Raw genomic sequence first — 16908 nt, 5'->3', positions numbered from 1 at the left:
TTCATTCACACCTCCTGTTTCAATTACCAACCACTATAACTCAGATGACTCACAAATTACTTGTTCAGTTAAGACCTCTCCACTGAGCTCCAGGACTACCAATCCAATGTCTTTTGAACATCTTGGTACCCAATTCATGGTCTTTCCTTTCTCCCAAATCAGGCTTCTTCTGGTGCTCTGACATTACTTAATCATACCACGACTCAGTTAGCTGTGTACGCCAGAAAGAAAAATGAAATTCTCTGTCTTTCTCAAACCTCAGATTCAGCCCATTATCCAGTCTTGTCAGTTTTACATCCTAAATAGCTTTCCATTTAGTTCACTTCTCTTTATTTCTATCACCACTCTTTGTCGTTGCTTGCCTGGAGCACTACCATACTCTCATAATTGATCTTCTCATGTACATATTGACCTTCCTCCAGTCCATCCAGCTCTTGAGCAGTGGCTCTTAACCAAGGGTGACTTTGCTCCCCACCGGAGATTTGACAATGTCTGAACACACCTTAATGGTCACAGCTAGGGGGCAGCGTTACTAGCATCTAGCGGGCAAAAAGGAGGAAGGCTGCTAAACATCCTACAATGTACAGAATAGGCCCCTCACAAGAAAGAATTATCTGGTTCAAAATGTCAGTGGTGCCAGTGAAGGGACATACAAACTATTATGATCTTAGCTGAGTGAGGAGTTACTGAAGAATTTTCAGCCATTTGTGTGTGTGTGTGAGTGTGTACATTTGCACACATGACAGAATCAGGTCTGCAGCGTGAAAAGCTCAGCCTACCTCTAGAGTAGATTTTGCCAAAGTAGGATATTTATCCTTCAAATATCAGCTGAAGATCTTTTCCCCAGGGTGGCTTTTTATGACTTTTCTCACTAGGCTAATTCCTCTATTTTAGGTGCTCAGAGTGTATGTATCTCTCCTCCGTAATCTGTACATAGTTGCATATTTACATTTATTTATGTGCTTTACTACGCTTTGTCTCCCTTACTAGACTGGAAGCTACAACAAATGAATCATACTCCTTTATTTTGTTTTATTTAATTTCAAATGAAATTGCACTACGAATGGTTGATTGTTGGAGGTTAGATGTTCACTGACTAAATCTCTTCCTATAACATACGAGAAAACTTAGTCCCAGATGTATCAAGTGACCTGAAGAAAGTCACGCAGCTAATAAGTAGTGAAGGGAAGGCTTGAATCCAGGTTTCTCATAATCAAAAGCTGTGGTGTTTTTCCCCTCTAAAGTGGTGTTGGGTGCATTTGTTTAAGCCTGTAGATTTTCACTCAGAGTAAATCTTTTGTAGAAGCACAGTGCATAAGACAGATTAAAAGATTTTAAAGCAGATCATTGCTTTGATTAGAGATAGCTCAATTCAACCTTATCTAAGAAGTTCTTTTCTACACAGGCCCCTTCTTACCACTTGCCAGGGTGCTAAGGAACTTGCCACAGACTGACTTGGATCTGATGATCAAGGAGTAGAAATGGGTCTACTATTTTCGTTTGTGGATTGTCTGCGGGGCCCCTTACTGCCTCAATATGTGAGGTACTTTTGATAGTTGTGAATTCGGAGTTGAGAATATCAATATAGCATAAGTTAGTGTCATCACTGCCTGAAATTTGCTTAAATGATTTTACCAAATCACATTTCATGTTTCTATATGAAACAGAGAGACGATACTTTCACATTATCTATCAAGTTCGTGGACCATGTTCAGCATTCCGCCCTTTGTCAAAACAAAAATTTTCTGAACAAGAATCACTACTTTTTGAGGCATCTTGATTTTTTCTTTATTTAACTTAGTTTATTTTTGCCAGTGCTAGGAATTGGATTAAATTGCTGAAACAAGAGCAAATAAACATATCGCATCCATTTCATAGAGTCACTTCGTGTGACAGTGGGAGAGGACACCAGACTGAACTGAGTTGGGAATTCTGTGCTCGTCCACTAGTTCAGGAGCTCATGCCACATGCCGTGGCTTGTCTGACACTGTATCTTGACAACATAAAGCAAACTGCTGTTATGAACCTTTGGGTTTTTGCTAATAGTTGGAAACACAAATGTTAAAGGCAATGCCTTGAAAAAAATGGAAACTTCTTTTCCTTTGTTTTACTCCTGTAAATGTTTTTAGTTCCAGTTAAACATTCACAGTAAAGATAGTATATATCATATACTGGGGGTGGGGGGGATATTTAAAGATGAGATGATTAAACACATTCCAATATTTTCTAATTATATATTGTATGTATGTAGTATATATATTATGTATGTAGTATCTGTATATATATATATATTCTGTGTGTGAAAATTAGAAAACATAAACATGCTAAGAAGTTAAGAGGTTATTTATCTGAAAGCATTGCCTTTCTAACCATATCATAGATACAGGAAATATACCTACTCTAAGAAATGTTTTAGAGTTTTTAGCTGTCTCTCAAACTTGACTCATTCATGCCAGTGTATTTAAAATGTAACAAAAGTGAAGAGCAATTTATCACATCTTTGTCTGAATGGTTGTTGTTTAGAAAATACCACCTCATGTACAAAAATATAAAACTTGTGAGTAGCTATTAAAACCTTTTTCAATATATTACTTGATTTAAAAAAAATACACTTTGCTTCTCAAGTTGTCTTGGCTAATTTACTTATTTTTCAAAATTTTTTATTCAAAATAATTAGTCTGATTGATTGGTTTGTTTTATTGGATTGTATTAATTTATAAAACAAGAAACACTAGACTCCCTGTATTCGAAATATCCTTTATACTTTTTTCCATTGGGAAACTTTTCTCTCTCCAATTTTGAATTACTGTCTCAAAGAAGTAATTTCATAATCTCTATGAAATGCCAAACTGTACTTTTGTATGGTAGCTGAATAGGTTTGGGAGCTCTGTAATTACTAAGTTTATCACCATAGGATGAGCATGACATTAAAGAAAAACTCATTTCCTTCTGTCTTAAGCATATAATGTGGATATATAGCTATTTTTTGAAATCCCTTATGGACATTTCTCAGGCCTTAGGAAGTTGCATCTATTAACTTATATTATGTTGTATTTTGACTCTTATTTCCACTTTCTCTCTTTTATGAGAGCAAAAAAAGCCACATGAAAGAAAAGCTAATTCAGAAGTGGAACCTGTGGCAGAAAAGTAAACTAAGCGTCAGATATGTGTTTGCCATTCTTGGCTAAGTTATCAACGTTTTACCCGAAGCATATTGGAAAGCATCACTCATAGAAACCTCCTCCCTCCCTCACTCCCGCCTTCTAAACCCCCTAAAAACCACATCTGTTTCCCACTGATAGCTTTAACACACATCCCTTTAATGTCTTCTAACAGGAAGTGGAAATTGAGAGAAATTTGTACTCACCAACATTTAAGAGTCAGCCTGGGAGCCAGTCCGATGATTCTGTGAAAGATTCAGACAAGAAAGGTGAGGAAACACCTTTTGACAAGATGTCACCTGAAAGTGGTCACAGCCACATCTTTGAAGGTTAGCATAATATTTTGATGTGATTTCTTGGCATTATATATTATACAGCATGAGTGGTTAATAAATAAAACCTTAAAAAGTTTTGTTTAAAAATTGGGAAGGAATAGCTCAAGAAACACAATTCAGGGGGAAAAAAGGAAGGTATATTTAAATACTTCTCTCTATACCATATTTGCTTTAATTTTTAAAAGTAAAATATATTTTAATTAAGTATAAATCAGTACAATAAGCATTTTCTGTATTATGCTTTTGGAGCAATGCATTTGACCGTTATTTGACTTTTCCTTTTGTGAAAGAAAGGAAAACATATTTGTCTCTCTATGGGAAATAAAAGGATAAAATATAAGTAATTGTTGATGGCAAAACAAAAAAAATTTAATGCCTTCAGCATCTCTTTTTCAGACAATTAAACTTAATGTGCTTAATGAATTCAGAATAAAAAGTGACATGAGAGTGTCATAATTTAAGGGAAAACCTCTTAAATTTGATTGTTTTACAAATGTCATTAAAAAGTCACTAGCTCATATGTTAGAAATTACACTATCAATATAATTTCAACTATGACAGAAGTGCAAAATATAAATAATTTATTATAAAATACAGATATCATTTATCATTTCTGATTAGTCACATTCTGGGTTTTTCCATTTTAGCCAAGTAATGCATATTATAGTATTTGTGATGTTTGTTAAAGCTCATAATTAGTACAACTTTTAGGACATTCTTTGATATATATATTTATATATAGCCAGCCATCAAGTTACCAGTCAACATGAGCAATGTGGAATAGTCTTTGGAATATGACAGACAGGTCACAATTTTGGAAAGCAAATGATACTCTACTTTAAAACTTTGCTATTCAAAATGTCTTCTGTGAATCAGACCAGGAGCATCACCTGGAGGCATATTAGAAATGCAGAACCTTGGGCCCCTCACCAATCCTACTGAATCAGAATCAGCATGTTAACAAGATCCTCAAATGATTCGTGTGCACGTTAAAGTTTGAGAAGCTACACTCTGTGATAGTACAGGCTGAACCTCAGAATGATTTACATATGATTTAGCCCATTCTGTTTCCAATTGGTTTAAGTATGTAATTTGCAGTGGGAGGTGGTGTGGAAAGAATAAAGGGGAGTTTTCTAAGGATGGGCCAAGCGTGGTCTCTAAATACCTTCAAATTAGAATCTCAATCTCTCTTTTCATTTTCAATTAATTTTGGTATGCCCAATTGATTTCCTAATAGGATTAGTATCAGTCTTGAAGAATTTACTCCACATATTTCTAGCCTTGTGATTAAACTTTGTGTGCACTTGGCTGAATGGAAAAGAATTAGATTAGCAGAGGCCAAAAACAGGGAAGCTTTAGGGAATGATTTATGTTCTGATGATGCTGGCCTGTGGAGATCTTAGCACAGGCAGGTGTATATGAGGTTGGCAAACTGATCAAAGTTACATGAGATAAACAACTCTCATCTCACCCTACTTCTCCTGTCCCGTGTTTTCTTTGGTTCCCCTGCAAAGCTTCTTAAAAGTCTCTTTAATTTACAAGCTTAGAAAAGGCAGTCTTGGAGGGCAGCTATAATTTAGTTTCAAGATATGACTTAGAGGGGAGGAGTCAAGATGGTGGTGTGGGAAGATGCGGAGTTAGCGTCTCCCCACAACTAGGGTGCCTGCCGGCAGCTAGCGAGGAACTCTGACCCCCAAGGAGACAGGAGGAACCCCAGAGTGAACTGGTAGGATGTAGGGGGACAAAAGGGGGAGGAGAAGTGGAGGCCAGACAAGATCCACACCCCTGAGGCCAGGGAGATCAGGAGAGACAGGTGGGAGGGACTCTCTAGGAACCGTGGGAGAGGAGTGGAGGGCAATCGCCTGGCCCACTCAGGCTGGGGAGGCTGCTGAACTCCCAATCCACTTCCCACCCCTCCAAAGCCCCATCCAGGCTGCGTGGGTCATGGGGGCATAGGAGGGAGTCTGAAGGGAGAACAGGAGAGGCAGGTGGGAGGGGCCCTGTGGGAGGAGCAGGAGAAGAGGAGAGGGCGATTGCCCTGCCCACTCAGCCTGGGGAGCCTGCTGAGCTCCCAGGCCAATCCCCTGCCCTCCAAAGCTGCCTTCAGGTCACGTGGGTCCTTGGGGGCATAGGAGGGAGGCCTAGGGGAGAACGGGAGAGGCAGGCGGGAGGGGCCCTCCCAGACCCCAGACCGGAGGAGCAGAAGTGAGGATGGTGTTTGCCCCGCCCACTTGAGCCCAGGAAGCCTGCTGGGCTCCCAGGTGAGGTCCCCTGTCCTCTAACACCAGGAGTGGGGCAAGCCTGGGCCCCTTCTGTTCCTTGAGCCTAAGCCCCACCCCCTATATCCCATAGGGCATTTTCCAGCCCTGTGGGTCCTGAGCATTGGCTCTGCCCACCGCCCAAACCTCGCCCTTGTTTAGAGCCCACTCTCCACAGCTGAGTCCTTCTCCCTCCCACTCCCTTACCCCTCAACCCTGCCCTTTTTTTTTTCCTTCCTCCTCTTTTTTACTACTGTGGTACTGTTGTACATTCTGGCTGTTGATTCATCTATATTTTTATTTTTACATTCTTTCTACCATATCTGTTAGTTCTTAGTCTAATTTAATTTTTTACTTTGCTATTCTCTTTTTTTTTTTTTTTTGCTGCTCCACGTGGCTTGTGGGATCTTGATTCACGAGCCTGGGGTCGGGTGGAAGCTCCTGCAGTGGGAGCTCTGAGTCCAAAACACTGGATTAACAGAGAACCTCAGAATCCAGGGAATATTCATCAGAGTGTGGTCTCACAGAGTTCCTCATCTCAGCACCAAGACCTAGCTCTACCAATAGCCTACAAGTTCCAGTGTTGGAAGCCTCAGGCCAAACAACCAGTAAAACAGGAACACAATCCCAAGCATAAAAAAAAAAAAAAAAAAGGCTTCCCTGGCGGCACAGTGGTTGAGAGTCTGCCTGCCAATGCAGGGGACATGGGTTCATGCCCCGGTCCGGGAAGATCCCACATGCCGTGGAGCAGCTGGGTCCATCATGAGCCATGGCTGCTGAGCCTGTGCATCCAGAGCCTGTGCTCTGCAGCGGGAGAGGCCACAACAGTGAGAGGCCCACGTACCGCAAAAAAAAAAAAAAAGGCAAAAAAATACGTCATAGATGAAGGAGCAAGTTAAAAACCTGCAAGATCAAATAAATGAAGAGGATATAGGTAATCTCCCTGAAAAAGAATTCAGAGTAATGATAGTAAAGATTATCCAGAATCTCAGAAATAGAATGGAAGCACAGATTGAGAAAATACAAGAAATGTTTAACAAGAATCTAGAAGAACTAAACAACAAACAAACAGAGATGAACAACACAATAACAGAAATGAAAAATACACTAGAAGGAATCAATAACAGAATTACAGAGGCAGAAGAACGAATAAGTGAGCTGGAAGATAAAATGGTGGAAATAACTGCCAAGGAGCAGAAAAAAGAATGAAAAGAATTGAAGACAATCTCAGAGACATCTGGGACAACAGTAAATGCACCAACATTCGAATTGTAGGGATCCCAGAAGAAGAAGAGAAAAAGAAAGGGTCTGCGAAAATATTTGAAGGGATTATAGTGGAAAACTTCCCTAACATGGGAAAGGAAATAGTCACCCAAGTCCAGGAAGCACAGAGAGTACTATACAGGATAAACCCTAGGAAAAACACAACAAGACATGTATTAATCAAACTAACAAAAATTAAATTCAAAGAAAAAATATTAAAAGCAGCAAGGGAAAAACAAAAAATAACATACAAAGGAATCCCCATAAGGTTATCAGCTGATTTTTCAGCAGAAACTCTGCAGGCCAGAAGGGAGTGGTAGGATATACTTAAAGTGATGAAAGAGAAAAACCTACAAGCAAGATTACTCTACCCAGCAACGATCTCATTCAGATTCTATGGAGAAGTCAAAAGCTTTTCAGACAAGCAAAAGCTAACAGGATTCAGCACCACCAAACCAGCTTTACAACATTTACAACAAATGCTAAAGAAACTTCTCTAAGCAGGAAACACAAGAGAAGAAAAAGACCCAAAAAAACAAACCCAGAACAATTAAGAAAATGGTAATAGGAACATACATATCGATGATAACCTTGAATGTAAATGGATTAAATGCCCCAAACAAAAGACACAGACTGGTTGAATGGATACAAAAACAAAACCCATATATATGCTGTCTATAAGAGACCCACTTCAGATCCAGGGACACATACAGACTGAAAGTGAAGGGATGGAAAAAGATATTCCATGCAAATTGAAATCAGAATAATGCTGGAGTAGCAATACTCGTATAAGATAAAATAGGCTTTAAAATAAAGATTATTACAAGAGATAAGGAAGGACAAGATATAATGATCAAAGGATCAATCCAAGAAGAAGATATAACAATTATAAATGTTTATGCACCCAACATAGGAGCACATCAATACACAAGGAAAATGCTAACAACAATGAAAGGAGAAATCAACAGTAACACAATAATAGTAGGGGACTTTAACACCCCACTTACACCAATGGACAGATCATCCAAACAGAAAATAAATACAGAAACACAAGCTTTAAATGCTACAATAGACCAGATGGATCTAATTGATATTTATAGAACAGTCCACCCAAAAGTGGCAGAATACACTTTCTTCTCAAGTGCACATAGAACATTCTCCAGGATACATCACATCTTGGGTGACAAGTCAAGCCTTGGTAAATTTAAGAAAATTGAAATCATATCATGCATCTTTTCTGACCAGAACACTATGAGATTGGAAATCAATTACAGGAAAAAAACAGTTAAAAAAACACAAATACATAGAGGCTAAACATGTGCTACAAAATATCCAAGAGATCACTGAGAAAGCAAAGAAGAAATAAAAAAATACATAGAAACAAATGACAGCAAAAACACAATTACCCAAAACCTATGGGATGCCGCTAAAGCAATTCTAAGAAGGAAGTTTATAGCAATTCAGTCTCATCTCAAGAAACAAGAAAAATCTCAAATAAACAATCTAACCCTACACTTAAAACAACTCGAGAAAGAAGAACAAAGAAAACCCAAAGTCAGTAGAAGGAAAGAAATCATAAAGATCAGAGCAGAAATAAATAAAATAGAAACGAAGAAAACAATAGCAAAGATCAATAAAACTAAAAGCTGGTTCTTTGAGAGGGTAAACAAAATTGATAAACTCTTAGCCAGACTCATCAAGAAACAAAGGGAGTGGATGCAAATCAATAAAATTAGAAATGAAAAGGGAAAAATCACAACTGACACTGCAGAAATAAAAAGGATTATAAGAGACTACTACAAACAACTATATGCCAATAAAATGGATGACCATGAAGAAATGGACAAATTCTTGGAAAGGTACAATTTTCCAAGACTGAACAGCAAGAATTAGAAAATATAAACAGACCTATCACAAGTAATGATATTGAAACCGTAATTAGAAATCTTCCAACAAACAAAACTCCAGGACCAGATGGCTTCACAGGTGAATTCTATCAAACATTTAGAGAAAAGATAACACCAATCCTTCTCAAACTCTTCCAAAAAATTGCAGAGGGAGAAACACTCCCAAATTCATTCTACAAAGCCACCACCACCCTGATACCAAAACCAGAAAAAGATATCACAAAAAAGAAAATTCTAGACCAATATCACTGATAAACATAGATGCTAAAATCCTGAACAAAATACCAGCAAACAAAATCCATTAAGCACATTAAAAGAATCATACACCATGATCAAGTGGGATTTATCGCAGGGACACAAGGATTCACCAATATACGCAAATCAATCATTGTGATACACCACATTAACAAATTAAGGAATAAAAACCATATGATCATCTCAATAGATGTAGAAAAAGCTTTTGACAAATTCCACACCAATTTATGATAAACACTCTCCAGAAAGTGGGCATAGAGGGAGCCTACCTCAACATAATAAAGGCCATATATGACAAACCTGCAGCAAGCATTATACTCAATGGTGAAAAACTAAAAGCATTTCCACTAAGATCAGGAACAAGTCAAGGATGTCCATTCTTGCCGAAGTCCTAGCCATGGAAATCAGAGAAGGAATATAAATAAAAGGAATACAAATTGGAAAAGAAGTAAAACTGTCACTTTTTGCAGATGACATGATACTTTACATAGAAAATCCTAAAGATTCCACCAGAAAACTACTAGAAATCAATGAATTTGGTAAGGTTGCAGAATACCAAATTAATGCAGAAATCTCTGGCATTCCTATACACCCACAATGAAAAATCAGAAAGTGAAATTAAAGAAACACTCCCATTTACCATTGCAACAAAGGGATAAAATACCTAGGAATAAACCTGCCTAAGAAGGCAAAAAACTTGTACTCAGAAAACTATAGAACACTGATGAAAGAAATCAAAGATGACATAAACAGATGGAGAAATATTCCATGTTCCTGGATTGGAAGAATCAATATTGTGAATATGACTCTATTACCCAAAGCAATCTACAGATTCAATGCAATCCCTATCAAACTACCAATGGCATTCTTCACAGGATTAGAACAAAAAAATCTTACAATTCGTATGGAAACACAAAAGACCCTGAATAGCCAAAGCAATCTTGAGAAAGAAAAACAGAGTTGGAGGAATCAGGCTCTCTGACTTCAAACTATGCCACAAAGCTACAGTAATCAAAACAGTATGGTCCTGGCACAAAAAAAGAAATATAGATCAATGGTACAGGATAGAATGCCCAGTGGTAAACCCATACACATATGGACACCTAATTTACAACAAAAGTGGCAAGAACATACAATGGAGAAAAGACAGCCTCTTCAACAAATGGTGCTGGGAAAACTGGACAGCTACATGTAAAAGAATGAAATTAGAACACTACCGAACACCATACACAAAAATAAACTCCAAATGGATTAAAGACTTAAATGTAAGACCAGACACTATAAAAGATCTTTTTTGACCCACCTCCTAGAGTAACAAAAATAAAAACAAAAATAACAAATGAGACCTAATGAAAATTAAAAGCTTCTGAACAACAAAGGAAACCATAAACAAGACAAAAAGACAACCTTCATAATGGGAGATAATACTTGCAAATGAAACAACAGACAAAGGATTAATCTCCAAAATATACAAACAGCTCATGGAGCTCAATATCAAATAAACAAACAATCCAGTTAAAAAAAGGGTGGAAGACCTAAATAGACATTTCACCAAGGAAGACATACACATGGCCAAGAGGCACATGAAGAGATACTCAACATCACTAATTATTAGGGAAATGCAAATCAAAACTACAATGAGGTATCACCTCATACTGGTCAGAATGGCCATTATCAAAAAAAGCTAGAAAAAATAAGTGCTGGAAAGAGTGTGGAGAAAAGGGAATCATCTTGCCCTGTTGGGAATGTAAATTGATACAAACACTATGGAGAACAGTAGGGAGGTTCCTTAAAAAACTAAAAATAGAGCTACCATATGACCCAGCAATCCCACTCCTGGGCATATACCCTGAGAAAACCATAATTCAAAAAGAGACATGCACCACAATGTTCATTGAAGCATTATTTACAATAGCCAGGACATGGAAGCAACTTAAATGTCCACTGACAGATGAATGGATAAAGAAAATGTGGCACACATATACAACGGAATATTACTGAGGCATTAAAAGAAATGGAATTGAGTTATTTGTAGTGAGGTGGATGGACCTAGAGTCTGTCATACAGAGTGAAGAAAGTCAGAAAGGGAAAAACCAATACTGTATGCTAACGCATATATATGGAATTTAAAAAACAAAATTGAGAGCTTCCCTGGTGGCGCAGTGGTTGAGAGTCCGCCTGCCAATGCAGGGGACACGGGTTCGTGCCCTGGTCCGGGAAGATCCCACATGCCGCGGAGCGGCTGGGCCCGTGAGCCATGGCTGCTGAGCCTGCGTGTCCGGAGCCTGTGCTCCGTAACGGGAGAGTCCACAACAGTGAGAGGCCCACGTACCCCCCAAAAAAAAAAATTGATACTGATGAACCTAGTTGCAGGGCAGGAATAAAGAGGTAGACACAGAGAATGGACTTGATAGCATGGGGTGGGTCAGTGAAGCTGGGGCAAAGTGAGAGTAGCATCGGCGTATATACATTACCAAATGTAAAGTAGTTGGCTGGTGGGAAGCCGCAGAATAGCAAAGGGAGATCGGTGCTTTGCGATGACCTAGAGGGGTGGGATAGGGAGGATGGGAGGGAGCCTCAAGAGGAAGGGGATATGGGGACATGTGTATGCATATGTCTGATTCTCTTTGTTGTGCAACAGAAACTAACACAGTATTGTGAAGCAATTGTAATCCAATAAAGATGTATTTTTTTAAAAGAGATATGACAAATTTAAGAGTGATCACAGATTTAAATTTCCAGGTATACTGAAAAAAAAACATTGTAGGGAAATTGCACTAAAGATGATGATAGCAACCAACTTCATTTTAATTTTATCTGCACATTGCCCAAGAACTCTAATCCCTATGCATCACTGGGTTTTTTTGTTTGTTTGTTTTTTGTTTTTTTTTGCAGTACGCCGGCCTCTCACTGTTGTGGCCTCTCCCGTTGCGGAGAACAGGCTCTGGACGTGCAGGCTCAGCGGCCATGGCTCACGGGCCTAGCCGCTCCGCAGCATGTGGGATCTTCCCAGACCAGGGCACGAACCCGTGTCCCCTGCATCGGCAGGCGGACTCTCAACCACTGTGCCACCAGGGAAGTCCATCACTGCTTTTTAAAAGAGAAACTTCTTTTATTATAGGATCCTTTTTTTCTTTTTTATAAATGTATTTATTTTATTTATTTATTTTTGGCTGTGTTGGGTCTTTGTTGCTGCGTGGGGGCTTTCTCTAGTTGCAGCGAGTGGGGTCTACTCTTAGTTGCGGTGTGCGGGCTTCTCATTGCGGTGGCTTCTCTTGTTGCAGAGCACAGGCTCTAGGCATGCAGTCTTCAGTGATTGTGGCACGTGTGCTCTAGAGTGCAGGCTCAGTAGTTGTGGCACATGGGCTTAATTGCTCTGAGGCATGTGGGATCTTCCCGGACCAGGGCTCAAACCTGTGTCCCCTGCGTTGGCAGGCAGATTCTTAACCGCTGTGCCACCAGGGAAGTCCCATTATAGGATCCTTTTACTTCTTCCATGGTGGCTAAAATTTTTCTCTCTGATGGAATGATCATAAGCCCTTTTAATACTTAGAGTTAATTTATAATCTTGACAAAACCTACACAACCAAAGAGTATATTGATGTTGTTGTTCTGCTGCAAAGAGAATTTTTTCCAAGAAGATAAATACAAGTGACTGAATAAAATGTGATAACTGAAAGATGTCAGAGTTTATACAATTATATGAGTGACATAATGGCCTCGCATATTAGTTAAACCGCTTAAGTAGCCTCAAGCATTTCATACTTGAAGGTATTATTTATTTATAGCTCTTTCATAAACAGTAGAATTTTTAAAATAAACTAACAATAGATCATTAAAATGTAGCTACCTAATGTCCTGCATTGTTAGAATTTAGTAAAATCAATGTAAATTGATAGTTTCATCTCAGGACTCAGGAAGAGAGATTCCTGATGGATTAGTTCAGGCCCCTTATCCTCAACTGCAGGTCCCAGGGAGAAGCACAGAAAGGCACTGGGATTTCCCCAGGCTCCTTTCTATGTTTGATGAGCCATCTCAGGTTGTGTTTAATTGCTCTTACCACCCTTTTCTTAGGTTTGCTAAGATTTCCTCACTGATCTACAGGTGTCAAATAAAACAGTGCTGTGTGTACACATTAGTGCATTCCATTCACATTTTCTGTGGTATGTACTCTAGCAGTTAATTATTCCAAAGATTCTAGGAAGACATGGCTCATTTGAAATTAAATGTCAAGCGTGATAAATCCATAATTTGACAAATCTGGATGATGTGATAGGTATGAGAAAAAAATAAATTTATATAAATGGTTTTGATGGAAGTATCATAGGGATATAAAAAATCTGATTTGTGGAATTTCCTTTAGAAATTTAAAAGCCGATAAGTTAGAAAGTGAATACTGAGAGCCTTAGGTACTGATTTACATGGTTTGATCTACTTAGGTTTGATCCACCTGTACATAGTGTAAAACATCTACTTTTTCTGCTGAAAAATTCTGGTCCAAGTGACGCTTCACGTACCACAGGTGATTAGGTAATGTTTATCAAGTTTAAATTACTTGGAATTTTTATATGACAATTACCTGCTTTTCACTTTTATTCTCTAAACCACAATTTTAATATTAATTTTCTAAGTCATCAACATGTAAAATGCTAAGAGATAAAGTATACATTCAAAGTCACTTTTTTTTTTTTTTTGCCGTATGCGGGCCTCTCACTGTTGTGGCCTCTCCCGTCGTGGAGCACAGGCTCCAGACGCGCAGGCTCAGCGGCCATGGCTCACGGGCCCAGCCGCTCCGCGGCATGTGGGATCTTCCCGGACCGGGGCACGAACCCGAGTCCCCTACATCGTCAGGCGGACTCTCAACCACTGGGAAGCCCCAAAGTCACTTTTTCAATCCTTTTGTGATAAACCTTTACCTGCTGTATTTCTCTTTTTATTATGCTCCATTAAAGCTAAATTCATTCTTTATTCTTATAGTGGCCATTCATCTTCTCTGACAGATTTTACAAACAAATTGAGTGTTCTGTTTTTTCAAATTTTATACTGCTCTTTAAGTGGTGGAATCCTTTGAATTATTAATGTTTCTACAATATTGATGTAGGTGCAATATATATATTTGTGTGTAATTATTATTATTTTTTTTTTTTTTTTAAACATCTTTATTGGGGTATGATTGCTTTACAATGGTGTGTTAGTTTCTGCTTTACAACAAAGTGAATCAGCTATACATATACATATGTTCCCATATGTCTTCACTCTTGCGTCTCCCTCCCTCCCACTCTCCCCATCCCACCCTTCCAGGCTGTCACAAAGCACCGAGCTAATATCCCTGTGCCTTGCGGCTGCTTCCCCCCAGCTATCTACCTTACTACGTTTGTTAGTGTGTATATGTCCATGACTCTCTCTCGCCCTGTCAAAACTCACCCTTCCCCCTCCCCATATCCTTAAGTCCGTTCTCCAGTAGGTCTGCGTCTTTATTCCTATCTTACCCCTAGGTTCTTCATGACATTTTTTCCCCTTAAATTCCATATATATGTGTTAGCATACGGTATTTGTCTTTTTCTTTCTGACTTACTTCACTCTGTATGACAGATTCTAGGTCTATCCATCTCATTACAAATAGCTCAATTTCATTTCTTTTTAAGGCTGAGTAATATTCCATTGTGTATATGTGCCACATCTTCTTTATCCATTCATCCGATGATGGGCGCTTAGGTTGTTTCCATGTCCTGGCTATTGTAAATAGAGCTGCAATGAACATTTTGGTACATGACTCTCTTTGAATTTTGGTTTTCTCAGGGTATATTCCAAGTAGTGGGATTGCTGGGTCATATGGTAATTCTATTTGTAGTTTTTTAAGGAAGCTCCATACTGTTCTCCACAGTGGCTGAACCAATTCACATTCCCACCAGCAGTGCAAGAGTGTCCCCTTTTCTCCACACCCTCTCCAGCATTTATTGTTTCTAGATTTTTTGATGATGGCCATTCTGACTGGTGTGAGATGATATCTCATTGTAGTTTTGATTTGCATTTCTCTAATGATTAATGATGTTGAGCATTCTTTCATGTGTTTGTTGGCATTCTGTATATCTTCTTTGGAGAAATGTCTATTTAGGTCTTCTGCCCATTTTTGGATGGGGTTGTTTGTTTTTTTGTTATTGAGCTGCATGAGCTGCTTGTAAATTTTGGAGATTAATCCTTTGTCAGTTGCTTCATTTGCAAATGTTTTCTCCCATTCTGAGGGTTGTCTTTTGGTCTTGGTTATGGTTTCCTTTGCTGTGCAAAAGCTTTGAAGTTTCATTAGGTCCCATTTGTTTATTTTTGTTTTTATTTCCATTACTCTAGGAGGTGGGTCAGAAAGGATCTTGCTGTGATTTATGTCATAGAGTGTTCTTCCTATGTTTTCTTCTAAGAGTTTGATAGTTTCTGGCCTTACATTTAGGTCTTTAATCCATTTTGAGCTTATTTTTGTGTATGGTGTTAGGGAGTGATCTAATCTCATACTTTTACATGTACCTGTCCAGTTTTCCCAGCACCATTTATTGAAGAGGCTGTCCTTTCTCCACTGTACATTCCTGCCTCCTTTATCAAAGATAAGGTGTCCATATGTGCGTGGGTTTATCTCTGGGCTTTCTATCCTGTTCCACTGATCTATCTTTCTGTTTTTGTGCCAGTACCATACTGTCTTGATTACTGTTGCTTTGTAATATAGTCTGAAGTCAGGGAGCCTGATTCCTCCAGCTCCTTTTTTCGTTCTAAAGATTGCTTTGGCTATTCGGGGTCTTTTGTGTTTCCATACAAATTGCGAAATTTTTTGTTCTAGTTCTGTGAAAAATGCCAGTGGTAGTTTGATAGGGATTGCATTGAATCTGTAGATTGCTTTGGGTAGTAGAGTCATTTTCACAATGTTGATTCTTCCCATCCAAGAACATGGTATATCTCTCCATCTATTTGTATCATCTTTAATTTCTTTCATCAGTGTCTTATAATTTTCTGCATACAGGTCTTTCGTATCCTTAGGTAGGTTTATTCCTAGATATTTTATTCTTTTTGTTGCAATGGTAAATGGGAGTGTTTTCTTGATTTCACTTTCAGATTTTTCATCATTAGTATATAGGAATGCCAGAGATTTCTGTGCATTAATTTTGTATCCTGCTACTTTACCAAATTCATTGATTAGCTCTAGTAGTTTTCTGGTAGCATCTTTAGGATTCTCTATGTATAGTATCATGTCATCTGCAAACAGTGACAGCTTTACTTCTTCTTTTCCGATTTGGATTCCTTTTATTTCCTTTTCTTCTCTGATTGCTGTGGCTAAAACTTCCAAAACTATGTTGAATAAGAGTGGTGAGAGTGGGCAACCTTGTCTTGTTCCTGATCTTAGTGGAAATGCTTTCAGTTTTTCACCATTGAGGATGATGTTTGCTGTGGGCTTGTCATATATGGCTTTTATTATGTTTAGGAAAGTTCCCTCTATACCTACTTTCTGGAGGGTTTTTATCATAAATGGGTGTTGAATTTTGTCGAAAGCTTTCTCTGCATCTATTGAGATGATCATATGGTTTTTCTCCTTCAATTTGTTAATATGGTTTATCACATTGATAGATTTGCGTATATTGAAGAATCCTTGCATTCCTGGAATAAACCCCACTTGATCATGGGGTATGATCCTTTTAATGTGCTGTTGGATTCTGTTTGCTAGTATTTTGTTGAGGATTTTTGCATCTAT

General features: G+C 38.5%; 1 protein-coding gene across 2 annotated transcripts in view; it reads left to right on the top strand.

The window, feature by feature from the left end:
* The window catches only part of XIRP2 (xin actin binding repeat containing 2), a 340525-nt gene that overhangs the window by 217944 nt on the left and 105673 nt on the right, over positions 1-16908 (top strand). For both annotated transcript variants that reach the window (XM_032637472.1, XM_032637470.1), the window contains exon 2: positions 3337-3490. In XM_032637472.1, coding sequence (XP_032493363.1) covers positions 3337-3490 — 154 coding nt within the window. The remainder of the gene's footprint in view (positions 1-3336; positions 3491-16908) is intronic.

This window comes from Phocoena sinus, chromosome 7 (assembly GCF_008692025.1).
Source record: "Phocoena sinus isolate mPhoSin1 chromosome 7, mPhoSin1.pri, whole genome shotgun sequence".
Taxonomy (NCBI): domain Eukaryota; kingdom Metazoa; phylum Chordata; class Mammalia; order Artiodactyla; family Phocoenidae; genus Phocoena; species Phocoena sinus.
Note: the sequence above shows the minus strand (reverse complement) of the source record. Positions and strands in the feature narration are given on the sequence as shown.